Here is a 14,881-nt window from a genome sequence, read left to right on the forward strand (position 1 = left end):
CAAATAACTAAATATATTTTCATTTCATTACATTCATTCAAATGATTAAACCTTTTGGTATTTATAAGACAATATTCATAGATTGATACATTAAATAATTCACTAACTACTGAGGAATTAATCAAATCTAACCACTTAAAATTAATAATTATAGATACAATGAAGTAACATGTAATAACTGTTAATAATTTTTAGATAGAATGAAGTATCATTAATTTCAGATACAATCATTCAGTAGTAATATAAGAAACACAGCAGGCATGCATGGCACAAGGAATTTCAACGACAACCGTTGATTTTGCACACGTACCCTTACCGAAACCCTTCTCAGCCATTGAATCCGAATTTCAGTGTTTTACATGACAACTTAACTGCATTTAAAATCCAGGTTTGAAGTCCGAACTACAAATTTCCAAAACAACCAAAACATCAGACACTCACATTACATAGTTACTGTCAGTGGAACGAGCAATGTTTGAGTGAAGCTCTGTTGTGGTTTTTTCTCGTCCAACCCCTGAATCTGTAAGCTTCTCCTCCAATTTTCCTTCTCAAGTGTGATTTTAGGTTTCAATGTTTGCATCTTTATATTCTCATGGGTCAATTGTCATATGGGTTGGGGCATTTGGGGTGAGGGAATTTTAGGGCTTTGAATCGAGCCACAGAATTTTCTCGAGACTTTACTTCAGTTTGGTCATTTGGGTTGTGTTTGGCATCAAGGGTTGTCTCTGGGTGAAATTAAGAAAGAAAAATTGGCAATTTGAAGTTCCTAACCGGGGCTCTCTGCTGTGCTGCGATGAGAATATTGTTTTTGAAATTTCATAAGAGGGTTACCCTTTTCATGGGGTGATGTGATTTTCTCTGGATATGAGGCAAAATTAATATTCAAGGATTGGTGTTTTTTTTTTTTTTTTTTTTTCTAATTTATACCAATTTCTTCTCCTCCAATGGACTGTTTTGAGTTTTTGTTATGTTGGCTTGTTGTTTATCATCTGCATTCCTTTGTTGGCTTTATGGGTGTGTGTGTTTGCGTTTACTTTTATGCTTTCATTGTAATTAAGACGGAATATATGAACTCATTATTACTTCTTCATTGTTGTTCCCATGACTGAAAGATATAATTTGGCTCCACAGTGGTTAAATTGTAGTTATCGATGCTGGATAACAGCGTGAGGCAGCCAACCCTGGAAAGGTATAGCGGGATGGCTGTGGTTTTAATTTTCTTCATGCAGACATATAATCAATACTATGTGCATGGTACATGGCTGATGCATGACATACTCATAATTATTAATAAAAGGTCATAATATAGGTCTAGAGAAAGCATTCAAATATTGAAATAGTATAGGAAACAGTTCTAGAGACTTAAAACATCAGGAGAGGAGAAAAGAAGGCTGGTCCATTGCAGTTGTGGGAATAGTACTGATAATGATAAAGAAAACTTGAATTTAGAAGTTGATGATTCCTATCTTGGGAATGTATGCTTGAATTATGTTGGTATTTACTNTTTGAATGAATTTATTTAGACTCACGAAATTGTATTGAATTAATTTTGTGTAACATTTTTTGAGAATATATGTATATATACTATAAAGAATGGATTATATATACTATGCACGCAATTTGAAAATATCCAGCTCTAGTGTTTTTGGGGATGGCTGTTACGTGCCATTATCCTGGATATAAATATCTGCCTTCTTGAAATTCCTTTCCATTGTAGCTAGTTTCTATTGTTTAATTTTCCCTCTTTATTTGCACTTTGCGGTTTGAGTTTGCCATACTTATACCTAACTATGCTTTTCAATCTCCAGGTAGGCTTCAGTTGTTCATTTTATCAGAGTGTAAAGCAGTTTGTGCTTAGGCAATAATAATTTTGTATATTTAGTTATTTACTGTAAATAAGATCAGTATGGGTGACGGAGAACCAGTGAATGAAGTTTCTAAGGCCGATTCCAATGGAAAGAGCTTGCAGGAGAAAACTTTGGAAGAAATTACTGAGAAAAAAGACTTGGAAACTGATGGAGGAAAAGGTTTGGAGAACAATGGAATCAAAGAGAATATTGTCAAAGAAAATGATGATAAGAAAGCTGATGGTGTAAAAAAGGTAGAAGAGGACACAAAAATTGTTGTTGTGGAAGAAGAAGCAAAAGAGGATCAGAAAAAAGATGGGGTGAAAGAAACACAAGAGGATCAGAAAGAAGATGGGGTGAAAGAAACAAAAGAGGATCACAAAGAAGATGGGGTCAAAGAAGTAAAAGAGGATCAGAAAGAAGATGGGGTGGAAGAAGCAAAAGAGGATCAGAAAGATGGAGTTGAAGATGTAAAAGAGGACCGGAAAGATGGAGTTGAAGATGCAAAAGAGGATCAGAAAGAAGATGAGGTGGAAAAAGTAAAGGAGAATAAGAAAGCTGATGATAATGTGGAAGAAATAAAAGAGGATAAGGAAGCTGATGGTGCAGAAGTGAAGGAGGGGAAGGAAGTGCATGATGTGAAAGAAGTCAAGGAAGATAAGGAAGTTGATGATGTGAAAAAAGTAGTAGAAGATAAAAAGGGTGATGATTTGAAAGAAATAGAGGAGGATACGAAAGCTGATCATATTTCTGAGAATGATGACATGGATGAAGACACTGGTGCTACTGAAACAATGGAAATTAAACAAGAAAGTGAAAAAGTGAAAACTGATGAACCAGAGGTGGAGGCTATGGAAGTAGACGGTGGCATTAAGGAGAAGGAGGAGAGTGATGAAAAGGAGAAAATTGGAGTGACCATGGAGGAGGATGAAGATGAGGATAAGGATAATATTGATAAGTCAAAAGAAGACAAGGCAGAAGATAGTAAGGCTGAGAAAGGACCAAAGAAACGTGGGAGAGGGAAGAACAATGGGGAGAAAGGGAAAGATAAAAGAAAGGAACTTAAGAAAATTGAGCCAAGGACTCCTACTATTGATCGCCCTGTGCGGGAAAGGAAATCAGTTGAGAGGTTGGTAGCATCAATTGATAAAGATGCATCCAAAGAATTTCACATTGAAAAGGTAATTGTTTTAAGTTTCACATTTGAGATAATTACCTTCAATTATGCATTTATTATAACTTAATTTGTTTACAGCTTCTCTTTCAAATTGCAGGGTCGTGGTACACCCTTAAAAGATATACCAAATGGTATTGTGCTTTCCTTTCTGAATTCTTCTTCGACAGTGGTCTTTTAATTGTGTTCTTTATATACTCAAGTCAACGGAAGTTAATCTAATGCCTGGTGTACTTGCTCAAACATTCCTCACATTTTTCCTAGGTTGACAATATCTAGATAAAACTGTACTATTTGAGTTTGACATATATCATGCAGTAAATAAGCCACAAATATTTTGTTTATATGCATTTCCAATTGTAGTCAAGAATGTGCCATTTGTAAAGATGATCGACTTGAGATTGTGAAATTGTAGTTGTGTTGTGTCCCTTCAGTTCAATGATTATGTGAGTCAATGATATATGTTTACCTGCATCTTTCCCCTCAAAATATCGAGCCTCTCACCCTCCATATTGTATTGAGTTGGTGTTCCAGACTAACTACAGTAGTCATTACTTTGATTATACTATTGGCAAAATTCACTACCACATACTGATTTGATTGTTTTGTGAACAATAATCTATTTATAAAATAGTTACTTTTTCCCTGCCTTCTTTGCGTAGTAAACAAGAAAAAATTCTTGTATATATTTCCCTTTTCCCTCATACTCTTAACTTCAATGACAATAATAATGACACAAACTGGGAACTATATTAATCCCTTCCTTTCACTCTTAATGGAAAATGAGATTATTAGCTAATTATAGTTTATCCATGTTATTTAGTGTCTTTTTTCTAATGGGTCTCTGGAATCTTTAGCATTCAAGATTGTGCGAGAACAGAGTGGAGTATTAAATTGACCAGAATTTATTACTTCTAGGAAAAGGTTCCTGGAACAGATAAATATATTAGGGATATTTTTTTTTTCTTATATGTTGTGAAGTGTGCATCCATGCACATGTCTCCACTTTTTCTGAACAGCTGATAACTTTATGACTCTTGCATTTTTTTTTCTCTAGTGGCTTTTAAGCTATCTAGAAGGAAGACTGATGATACCTTCAAATTGCTCCACACAATTCTCTTTGGAAGGAGAGGGAAGGTATGCCTTTCTTATAATTTTTTTTTATACAGTTTTTGTATTATTCCACCACAGTATTGGAGGATATGCAATAGTGCTCGCCACTATTGTTAAAAAGTTAAACACTCAAATCTTACCTGGTGCTCAAATGTAACCCTAATGTTATTATGCTTTCATTTAAATCTTTTCTCAACTCTTTTGCAGGCAATTCAGATCAAGAGTAATATATCGAGGTTTTCTGGTTTTGTGTGGCGTGATAATGAGGTAATTATTAGCTTTATATAATAGAAACTTGGTACTCGTAACATGGATCTATATATCATAAATTAAAGTCATAGAGTTTTGTTTATAGTAACTTCTTTTTTTAATTTCTTGCTTTTCTGATTGAAATGCTCTTCAAAAGTTCTAAAGTCCAAATATTGTTACTGCAGGAAAAGCAAATGATTAAAGTAAAAGAAAAACTTGACAAGTGTAATAAAGAAAAGTTACTGGAATTCTGTGATTTGTTTGACTTAACAATTGCCAGGGCAACAACGAGGAAGGTGTGCTGGTTAGGCATTAGTGATGCTCTTTTACTAATACCATTTAACACAGATCTACCATCATTGCTTATAATTTTTTCCTTAAGCAGGAAGATATTATTACTGCGCTGATAGACTTTTTAGGTGCTCCCCATGCAACCACTACTGTGTTACTTGCAGAAAAAGAGAAGGTTTTAATTGTTTTTTTTTTGTTTCAATTTTTTTCCGTGATATTGTGGTAATTAGTTTACCTAGGCAACTATGTTCTGGTCACGGCACTCATCCTATTTTATGATTTAACAAAGGGAAAAAAACGGAAGCGTGCTGTAAAACGGGGTTCATCAAGATCTGGGACAACTTCAAGACGTTCTGCAAAGGTAATATCTCACTTCTTTAACTTAACGGATTTAAAATGTAATTTAAGCAATGAACTATGNTCTGTGTTTCAAACTCAAGTCNTGCAGTAGAATNAATACCAGTACTGCATTCTTTTGGACTAGCATATTTATCTNGCTTTTGNTTGTTTTATACTCTTCATTGCTATTCTTACTACCTTGGAATTGTCCTTTGTCCTATTATTCCATGACTCTATGTGTGTTTGATTCACTAATTATTGAGGAAGGAAAATACTATATAGTTATTCGTAGTTTGATTTTAGATGTGGTCACAGGAAAGCACAAAAGCATGGCTTACAGGTCAATNTAAANTTTTTGCTACTTACTAAATCANGGGACATATTTTTTTCCAAAGGGACAGGGTTATGACACGTCAAAACATCTCATTTTCTTTCAACTTATAACTCACTTCTCTCATGTATTCCCTTCACTCATACACAGATAACTACACCATAATAAAACTGNATGTGCACAGATGATCAACTTCTAAAATATCTGATATCCTTTTAGTATTTTTCCTGTGGTTATATCTGGATCAATATAGATGTAAAATATTGAGCTATATATGCATCATACAACATAGTCAAAATTGTGATTTGAATTGTAAAATNTTATGATTCTATGATTTTTCCACCCTTGGCGATCCGATCCTGAACGTAAATGGAAATTTGTGGGATCATTATAATTTGTTAACAAAATCAGTCATGGGAATTTGCGGTTTTAACCTGTTGCTGAAGCATTTCCAACTTTTGACCTAAGTCCTTCTCTTCAGCCAAACCTATTGCCTATGTTCTGCATCTGGTCTACATTTCTGTCAATGCAAAATGCAGGGTGAGGAGGTGGTGGTTGATGTGAGAAAAGACTATGTTTTTTTTTTCTTGGTGATAGAAGTTGAAAGCTATAAGAGAAGAGACAAGCGTTTTCTAACAGTNAATATAGTTGTACTGGCATAGAGATCTAGAGAGACAGAACCATTGATGAGATTTAGGAGAGAAAAGGGAGATCAAGTGTTTTTGGAGAGGATGGGTGGGACAACTGGGATTTGTGGATTCAGGTACAACAATCAATGGGTGTGGATCAAGTGAAATTGGGTCAGACCAGAGGACAGATCATACCAGACTAGGAGAGTGTTGCAGAACCNTAAAGAAAATATTGATTTTTGGGTTGATCAACCCAGTCCATGGGTGGGTGTGAAGCTTGAGTAAGTTTACCAATTTGATGGTCTCACAAGAAATCCTAGTGATCCTAGGTGTAAACAAGCATGGAAGAAGCCAGAATGTTTTGGGATCATACTGTCCTATTAGAATAATTATGATTTTGACAAAAGTGGTGGTATAATTTGGTATTAGTTGTGTGTATTCTATAGCATTTCATGTTAATCAAATCCTTTATTATTCACAATATAGTATCTACATAAGGGATGTGTGTAGTTTCAGTTTGTTTTAATTGGTAGCTTCTTAGTTACTTTGGTTTTCTTTTGCCCAACTTTTTGGCATGTATTTTTCAGAGGCTGAAGAAAAATGAAGATTCTTCAGTAGTGCGGAGACAGAGTACAACTGACACAGAGGGTGAGTCGGAGGAAGAGGAGAAAGATGATGAAAATGAGGAGGAAGATGAGAAAGATAATGAAAATGGTGTTCCTGAAAAATCTGAGGATGAAGCACCGGAGAAATCTGAAAGTGAAGAGAAAAGTGATTCTGGGGGTGAATCTGAAGACATGAAAGAAAAGAAAAAACCTTCTAAAACATCATCGACAAAAAAGGAACCTGCTAAGAAAAGTAAAATCGAGAAAATTACAGTTGCCAATAAATCTCATTCCCCACCGAAAAGAGCACCTAAACCTTCATCCAACATCTCAAATTCTGAGGATGATAGTGACGGAAGTCCAAATCCAAAGGTCTTTTCAAGGAAGAAGAAAAACGAGAAAGGAGAAAAGCAGAAGACTGATGATGATAGCAATGAAAGTCCAAATCCAAAGGTTTTTTCAAGGAAGAAGACTAATGAGAAAAAAGGAGTGCAGAAGAGGTCAACAACACCTACTAAGTCTGCCTCCAAAGAGAAAACTGGTAGATATCTTGAGTTCTCATTTTCTTTTGTCACTATTTCATTTTAAAATGTTATAACTTGGCGGCCTGTTTGTGTATTAAAAAATATGTTTTAGCTGAAAACAAATATTCAAGTATTTCTACTCGTCACATTTATTTTCCCATTTCCATTTGTTTAAATGGTGACGTTTTTTAATTAGAAAACTGATAACTTAGTTAACTTCATCCCTTGTACATTTTAAAACATCTTCCTGTTGTATCAAGCAGAAAAGGTTGCCAGAGGAAAGAGCATGAAAAAGGAGAAGCTGAGCCCCAGTGATACTCAATTGCGTGAGGCAATATGTGAAATTCTTAAAGAAGTGGATTTCAATACGGTAAGATGTTGACATAAACTTTACTTAACTCAGCAACTAGCTGAATTTTTATGTTTAATACATAGCTAAACTTGTGGGACTGCAATCTTGTATAAAGTAATCTGTGTAGTAGATATTAGAATGTTGCACTGTATGTGATAGGAATAGGACTGATTGCACTAAAGAGAAAAAACGTCGTGGTAGCACCTATTGTAGTAAAAACGATAGAAACTCGCATTAGCTGGTTTGGCATATGGTAAGAAGATTTGTACAAAGCTCCAATAAAGAGAGTAGATCAGATGGAGAGTTGCCCGATTGGTAATGGTAGAGGGAGATCCTACTATAGGTGAAACGTTTAAGAAGGGTTTAAAGGTGAATAATTTGTTTATATACATGATTTACAATAAAACATTACGGGATCGATTGATCTAGGTATCTGACCCAGTCAGCGAGTAAAGATTGTTTTTGTTTGTAACGCATAGATAAAGCACAGAAAAAATATTTATAAGCTTCTTGTTCTACTTCATAATGTATCTTAACTGAGATACGGTCAAAATCCTCCTTGAAAGCTTGAAAAATAACACTAGGTTAAGATATCTTGGTCTTCTCTCTGTCACTGTTACTTGAACATATTTATTTTCCTTTTAACCATTATATGTATATGTGTGTGTGTGTGTGGTGTGGCATGACCCACTAATTGATGCTTTAGTCATTTACATAATCTGTCAAGTTGGTGAGACAGATGATTAAACGTGTGTAGTACATGGCTCGCAGTTTAGAATGTAGCACTGGCAGCAGATTTGTTACATATCAAACCTCGTAACATGTTTTCATTTATACAATTCCTTCATATTCCATTCCATGTGAATTTATAGAATTCTTATATGTAATTTTGAATATGTCATTTATGATATTTTCCCGAATGAACCAGATAATGTCAATGTTGTATTTAGTATCTCTACTGAATGTTCTCTCTTTTTCTAAAATTAAACCCCTTTTCCTCTTTTGCAGGCCACGTTTACTGACATTCTGAAGCAACTTGGTATGCACCAAGGATCCTTTTTACTTTCTTTATTACTTAAATGCATAATTATAGCTATGCCTTTTCTCAATTTCAACTATGAGATGGTGGTACATTTGTTCCTGTTGTAACAAGAGATCTATTGTCTGTATCTGATCCTGATTTTTGTATTATTCTCAAACCTGAACGAAATAAATTTAACTATAGTTTGATTAATATGGTCTTATATCATTTCCTAACTTAAAATTAAGTGCCTAACAAAGTTGCCCTTCGTTTTTCAGCCAAGCAATATGATATGGATCTGGCTCCAAGAAAGGCATCTATAAAGCTTATGATTCAAGAAGAGCTGACAAAACTAGCTGATGAAGCAGATGATGAAGATGGAGAAGAGGATGCCGAAAAAGATAAAACCCCATCATCAGGCAAGAAGGTTAAAGCCTGATTTATGTGTAGACTTGACTGCTTGGAGATAGGCTTAGCAATGTATAATACTATAACCCATGTTATACATGCTTCATCTGTACACTTTGATGGTTGGAAGTGGCTGTAACTTATTCTTAGCATCCATCCAATCTGAAGTAAACAAACTTGTACTTTGTCAATTTAGGCTTTTGGTGGGCTGCCAATGTGCAGCTTCTTGCTTACACCAACGGAATTTGTAGGGTTTATATTGTTCAGGAATACAACTGACCAAACTACACAGCTCAAACAATCTGTCTAGTTTAATAAATATTGTCCTCTGAAGTTCTCCTCCATGTATGCTCATGTTGATAACTATTGCCTTTGTTGGTGGATGAAGTCTCTATCTTTCACATCGCAAGATTTTCATGCTCCATCATTTATGTAATGGACTTGACAATCACACACTCCTTCACTAGCAGTAGCTGCAGTCCAGTATTAGTGATGATCCCCATTTCCCATGTGTCTTGCAATAGCTCCATTCCACGTTCTATGGTTACAATTTGAGTCTAGATTTTCTGCTGGCTTCTTTGGTGTTGTTTTCTGCTGAACATTAAAAAAACACTGATGGTGATACTTTAAAATTATTTCTAATATATTTTAAAACATCAAAATCAGTGGTCATCAATATATTTTGAAGGTACAGTAGAAAAACAACACAAAAAATCAGTTTCCCATGATGAAACCCAAATACAGTGGCCTATTACTTCGAAATTTTCACATTACTCTCCAAAGTTTACCAATATCAGCCATGTCAATCTTCTAGCATAGCATGGATCAATATGATACTAACATTTGTATATTTTAGTGACTAGGGTGGCACTTTTATATACTTAAATTGTCTATTGCCAATTGTTTTAGTAATGAATTTGGTAAGCAACTCCAATTTCATTATCAACCCTGTTTTTGCAAGTTTGGTTTAGTTCTTTCAAACATGTATGCCTGCCTTTGTGGTTTGAAAAAGGTTGATTGTGGAATGAAATGGAACTGTAAGTAGGGAAGATTGAAGGATACACACAAGCAGTTTCTTGTGTTCAAAGTTGGTGAGTGAAGAAATTGTAAGCGTGAGGGATTGGATGAGAAAAAGAGACAAACGGCTTCTGCATAAATAAAAGAAAGACTTGAGAGTGTGTTATTTTCTAAGAAAAAAATAAATTTTTAAGTCTCTCTTAGTAGAAAAGAGAAATATGAACAACATACATAAAGAAGATTCACAGATTTATTATTTTAAGATTTTTAGATTGAAAATGCTACTATATTTTTTATATATATAGATTGACTCATAATTTCTGAATAATGATACTTAGACAACATTTTTTTGATAACTTTTGAATATTACTTACGTGTCATTCTGTGATTGGTCCAAAATTACTTCACAGTCAATAATAATAATCATAAATATCACCATGGACCAATCATAAAATCACACGTAAATGATGTTCAAATATTGTCAAAAAAGTATTGTCTACAAAATATCATCATAAAAAAATATATGATCAATGTAAGTGGAGCAAATAAAAAAGTTTTTTGGTTAGAAATGTTGTCCACTAAGACTAGTGGAACACCAAGAAAATGTAATTATAGTGATGAAGGTGATTTTGACAATGATTTTGGTGAAGATTTGAGGTGTGTAGTTGACCAAGTGGGGACATTTAGAAGGATAATTAATTTAAAGCCATTTGATGCATTAAAGATGACATGGTTTAACATAAAATATCCTTCACACTTCAACCAACAATTTCAATCATTCTTATTTGAAAATCATTTACGATCACACAAAGAAAAGTTAAAATGAAAATAATTTAAAAAAAAAAAACTCATGTTTTCAATAATGTCTTGATTTAGATTTTTTTAAAATACTATTTCATTGACTATATTTCAGAAGTTAATTTAAATAAAATTTGCTTCTTCAAACTGAGGAGAATTCCATGTATAAATGTAAATGTGTTTACATTGCAATTAAAGAGAAGCAAGAAATATACGTTAAGAAAATAGATTTAGAATGAGAAAAGATGTTTACAGAATCTTATTTCGTGGTTTTTATTGTTAGTGTATGAGAAGAAGGACTTTTGTCCTCCTTTATTTCACAAAATACTGGTGAAAAGATAAAAGTTATCTTTTTAATTATTTTGGGGTATTACTATTTTTTTTCTCAATTAAACAAATTATTTCCTATTTTTTTTTATTTGAGATGTTATTTCTAATTTCAGGATCTAGAGGATATTTGTCATATTTAAGGATTGTATAAAAATCAGTGGCCCTATGTATTTGCATATAATAAATTTTCGTAAATAATTTCACATATATTTATTGTTCACAGGTAGGTAGAGATATTTATTGATATTTTAATAAATATTTATAAATAAATCACGAGTATCATATTATCCATGAATATCTATTTGTTGAAAAATAAAATAAAAATTTAATTTAATTTAATTTATATTTTATATTTTTATTTTATTTTAAAAATTAATAAAATATTTGTTAGTATCCATAAGTACACGTGAATTTTAAAATATTTATAGACATTTTTTAAACGTTGTCTTAAGTTGGCACATGAATAGGGATGAAATTATTTTAATGTTTATTAAGAATTTAAAGATTAAATATATTTATAATCCTGGATGTGAAATAAAATTTCTATTTATTTTAAATTTGAATATATTTTAATTTTTAAACTTTAAAAATAATTAAATATAGTCTTTTTAATTTAATAACGCTAATTTTTACTTTTAAAATTTTAATTTTATCTTAAAATTTAAAAACTAAAAACATATTTAATTTAGAATTTAAATATATTTTAATAATCTAAATTAAAGATAAAACTTATGTGATGTTTTAATAAAAAAAATTATTTTGTAAATTTTCAATTTCACAAAATGCTAATTTTTAATATTATAAATTTATAATAAGATGAAGTTAGTAACATTTCTCCCATCATTATTTAAATTCTCAATTAATTAATGTAAATATCCTTCTTATTTCATTTTCACATTCTGAAATTTCGTTTATTTTAAAGAAAGAATAATCTTAACATCATCTAAAATCTTTTAATTAAAGTCAAACTTTATCATATTAACTTTTGTCATTTTTTAAAATTGACTTTATCACTTGAAAAATAAGTAAATAATCAATGACAAGTATCAAACGAAGATATTCTATTACCACTCTTTAAAGAGTTCTAATAAAGGACGTGTTTCATGGGTTGTTAGTAATTAAAAGGAAAATGTATTTTTAACAACTTATTTTTACAATCTTTTTACAATCACTTATGTGATAATTTGTGATTAGTCTGTTGCAAATATACAAACTAATAAAATAGTGACACATAATTTGTTATCAACAAATTGTTAAAAAAAATTGTTAAAATATCATGATCCTAACCAAATACATTAACTAATATACTAATAAAGTTTTATATCAACGTTCAATCATAATAATAATGTTTTCTAATTCAATCATATGAATCAAACATTTTATTAAAAGTGTAATTAAAATACTTCTATCAAATTCAATCATAAATAATTATTATTATATAAAAAAAGGTTTATTGAGGTTTCGTAGTGATTACTTTAAATAATATATATACTCTTTTCAATTAGTTGACAATGCATATTTTTTCCTAAAAAAGGCAAGGTAAACTTTTTTATATCATTAATGGCATATGAATGAAGGGAAAACTTAAAAAGAAAAAAAAAAAAAACATGCCAAACAGATCCTAAGAGTGAGTGTAGAAGAGAGTATATAGAGTGTATAGAGTAGACATGGTAGTTGCGTTGTTGTGTATAGTGACATGTTTGGTATAATGAAAAAAAGTTGGTTTAAGAGAAGGAAAGGGAAAAAGAAAAGTGATGTTGGCACCATTAAAGAAAAGTTACAATGCATGTGCCACACACTTCTTAATTAATTCAATTTTATTCATTCTTTTTCAACCTATCTGGTACGAGGTTGCTAACAACTGCATAAACCTTATATTCTCACTCAAACTTTATCGGATCATTTTTATCAAAAACAACTAACTTTTCGGTATAACTTTTTTTAAAAAAATTCTATTTTTTATATAATTTTTTTAACAAAATTATAAATTAGTTAAAAAGAATCATCATTCATCCAAGATATTAATTATTTTGGAACATGGATTTTCCTGATCTGTCTTTAAAATATAAAAGAAAAAAATATTTAAAATATTTTAGACTTAATGGGTATTAGGTGTAGTAGAAATTATAATAATAATTCTTAAATTAATATTTTTTTTTATTTCCATAATAATTTTTTTGGTTTTTTTTATTACTCTACTTAAAAATATAATAAATATTTCCTCGATAACCTATTCAAATCTCATTTCTTATTAAGAGGATTTATTATTATTATTATTATTATTAAGATTAATTACACATTTTATTAGATAATTATCATCTTTTACAAATTTTATCGTCCAAGTCTTTTTTTTTTCCTTCTATTAATTCATTAATTGAGTCTCCGAACATAATTAAAAAATGACTTTGATTTATAAAGGATTGTAAAACATAATTAGGAAAAAGTGTAAATATAATTAACTAAATGGCATTGTTTTGATAATTTTTCTTTTAGTTTTTTACATAGCGCCGTTAGATATTTAATGGTTTGAAAAAACTTTATAAAAAAAATTATTTGAACTTTTTAAATTCAAACCTGAATAATTAGATTAAGTTTTAAATCCAAATCCTTGTTTTTGAAAAATAAAATAGTTTTGCTACTTATATATTAGTTTTGTATCTTTCTTAAAATTTATATTTTTGAAAAATTGTTTTAAATATAAAATGATTTTGAAACATTATAGATTTTTAAGAGCCATTTTTAAAATATTTCATATTTTATAAAATTTGTAATTAGTTAATAAATTAAAAAGTAAATAAATAAAGTTAGGTGCAATGTTTGGTACACGTCTTGAACGTGGGTGTATGTCACACTACCTAATATGAGTAAATGGTGTATTACTTAAAAGGTTGAGCATTAAGATGTGAGGATAAAGAGTTATGATTATTATATTTTAGTAAGAACATATAAGTAAATAAACAAATAACATATATGTAAACGTTAGTGTTTTAAGCGTGGGGTTGAGAATCTTTATCAAACATTATTTTACATTTTTTTTTATCTTTTGTTGTTTCAAATGCACTTAGTCAAAAATTTTTTTGTTTGCAATGTCTAAGCTCTAAACTGTATATTAAAGGCATTTTGAGGTTCAAGTCAGTAGTCTAACCAAATAGATATTATATAGTAAATCTTAAATTCGCAATAAATGCAATTACTTATCTCCTTACTTCGGACCTGTATTTATAAGTTTCAAGATGGGGCTTATGATTAACAAAGTTATATTCACGACCCAATACCTAATAAGTAAGGCTTACCAGTAAACTTGATTAGAGGTAACGTTTAAGGGTATCTATGATTTGAGACTGTCTGTCCTCTTTGTCTTGTCCAGTCGGCCTCTCTCCTGATCCGTACAAGCATACAGTACAATTAGTGCTGTAAAAACGGACCACCGACTCGACCTGGTTCGGTCCATCACGAGTTATCACGGGTTGGTCACTTAGTGAGCCCATTCCACTTAACTCACTTATTATCGAGCTCAAAAAATTTGAACCTGACTTGACTCACCACGAGTTGGTGGGTTAAACGAGTTGACTCACTTAATTACAATTTTTTCAATTAAAAAATATAAAAAATATTTTCTAATTCAAATCTAAATAAAGGAGAATGATCTTGAATTAGATTTATGATCAATTAAACACAAGATTTTATTCACACAAAGATATCATAAAATCTCCTCAACAAAATTTGTAATGGCTTCATAGCAATTCAAATTTGTTTCTACATAAAAATTGAGGTACTAAATATAGATTTGTGGCTTTTTTATATTGCCTAATTATTCCATAGAAAAATAATTTCATGCGAGCCTCCGTTTCAA

The 14,881-nt window shown here is 31.1% G+C and overlaps 1 protein-coding gene across 4 annotated transcripts; it reads left to right on the plus strand.

Annotated features, from left to right (window-relative positions):
- The first annotated feature begins 382 nt into the window (after positions 1-382).
- LOC106779622 (myb-like protein X) lies at positions 383-9,292 on the plus strand. Of its 4 annotated transcripts, none has more exons than XM_014667773.2 (13): positions 383-522; positions 1,113-1,189; positions 1,809-3,028; positions 3,122-3,155; positions 4,079-4,158; positions 4,342-4,401; positions 4,569-4,679; positions 4,769-4,849; positions 4,964-5,035; positions 6,561-7,119; positions 7,363-7,472; positions 8,463-8,493; positions 8,754-9,292. In XM_014667773.2, the coding sequence occupies exons 3-13, from the start codon at positions 1,907-1,909 to the stop codon at positions 8,912-8,914; spliced, it is 2,421 nt and encodes an 806-aa protein (XP_014523259.1). In that variant the 5' UTR covers positions 383-522; positions 1,113-1,189; positions 1,809-1,906; the 3' UTR covers positions 8,915-9,292. The 4 variants fall into 4 exon arrangements, with proteins under 4 accessions (XP_014523259.1, XP_014523258.1, XP_014523256.1 ...); XM_014667772.2 differs by having other exon boundaries at positions 1,132-1,189; XM_014667770.2 differs by lacking the exon at positions 1,113-1,189.
- Positions 9,293-14,881: the final 5,589 nt, after the last annotated feature.

The sequence above is a fragment of the Vigna radiata genome, unplaced genomic scaffold, assembly GCF_000741045.1.
Source record: "Vigna radiata var. radiata cultivar VC1973A unplaced genomic scaffold, Vradiata_ver6 scaffold_361, whole genome shotgun sequence".
In the NCBI taxonomy this organism is placed as follows: domain Eukaryota; kingdom Viridiplantae; phylum Streptophyta; class Magnoliopsida; order Fabales; family Fabaceae; genus Vigna; species Vigna radiata.

What these genes read in the sequence shown, in the direction of transcription:
- LOC106779622 (XM_014667773.2), top strand. Translation starts at nt 1,907, where the DNA reads ATGGGTGACGGAGAACCAGTGAATGAAGTTTCTAAGGCCGATTCCAAT. An exon ending in TCTTTGGAAGGAGAGGGAAG is followed by an intron (nt 4,159 to 4,341) that starts GTATGCCTTTCT and finishes ACTCTTTTGCAG; the next exon opens with GCAATTCAGATCAAGAGTAA. An exon ending in TACTTGCAGAAAAAGAGAAG is followed by an intron (nt 4,850 to 4,963) that starts GTTTTAATTGTT and finishes GATTTAACAAAG; the next exon opens with GGAAAAAAACGGAAGCGTGC.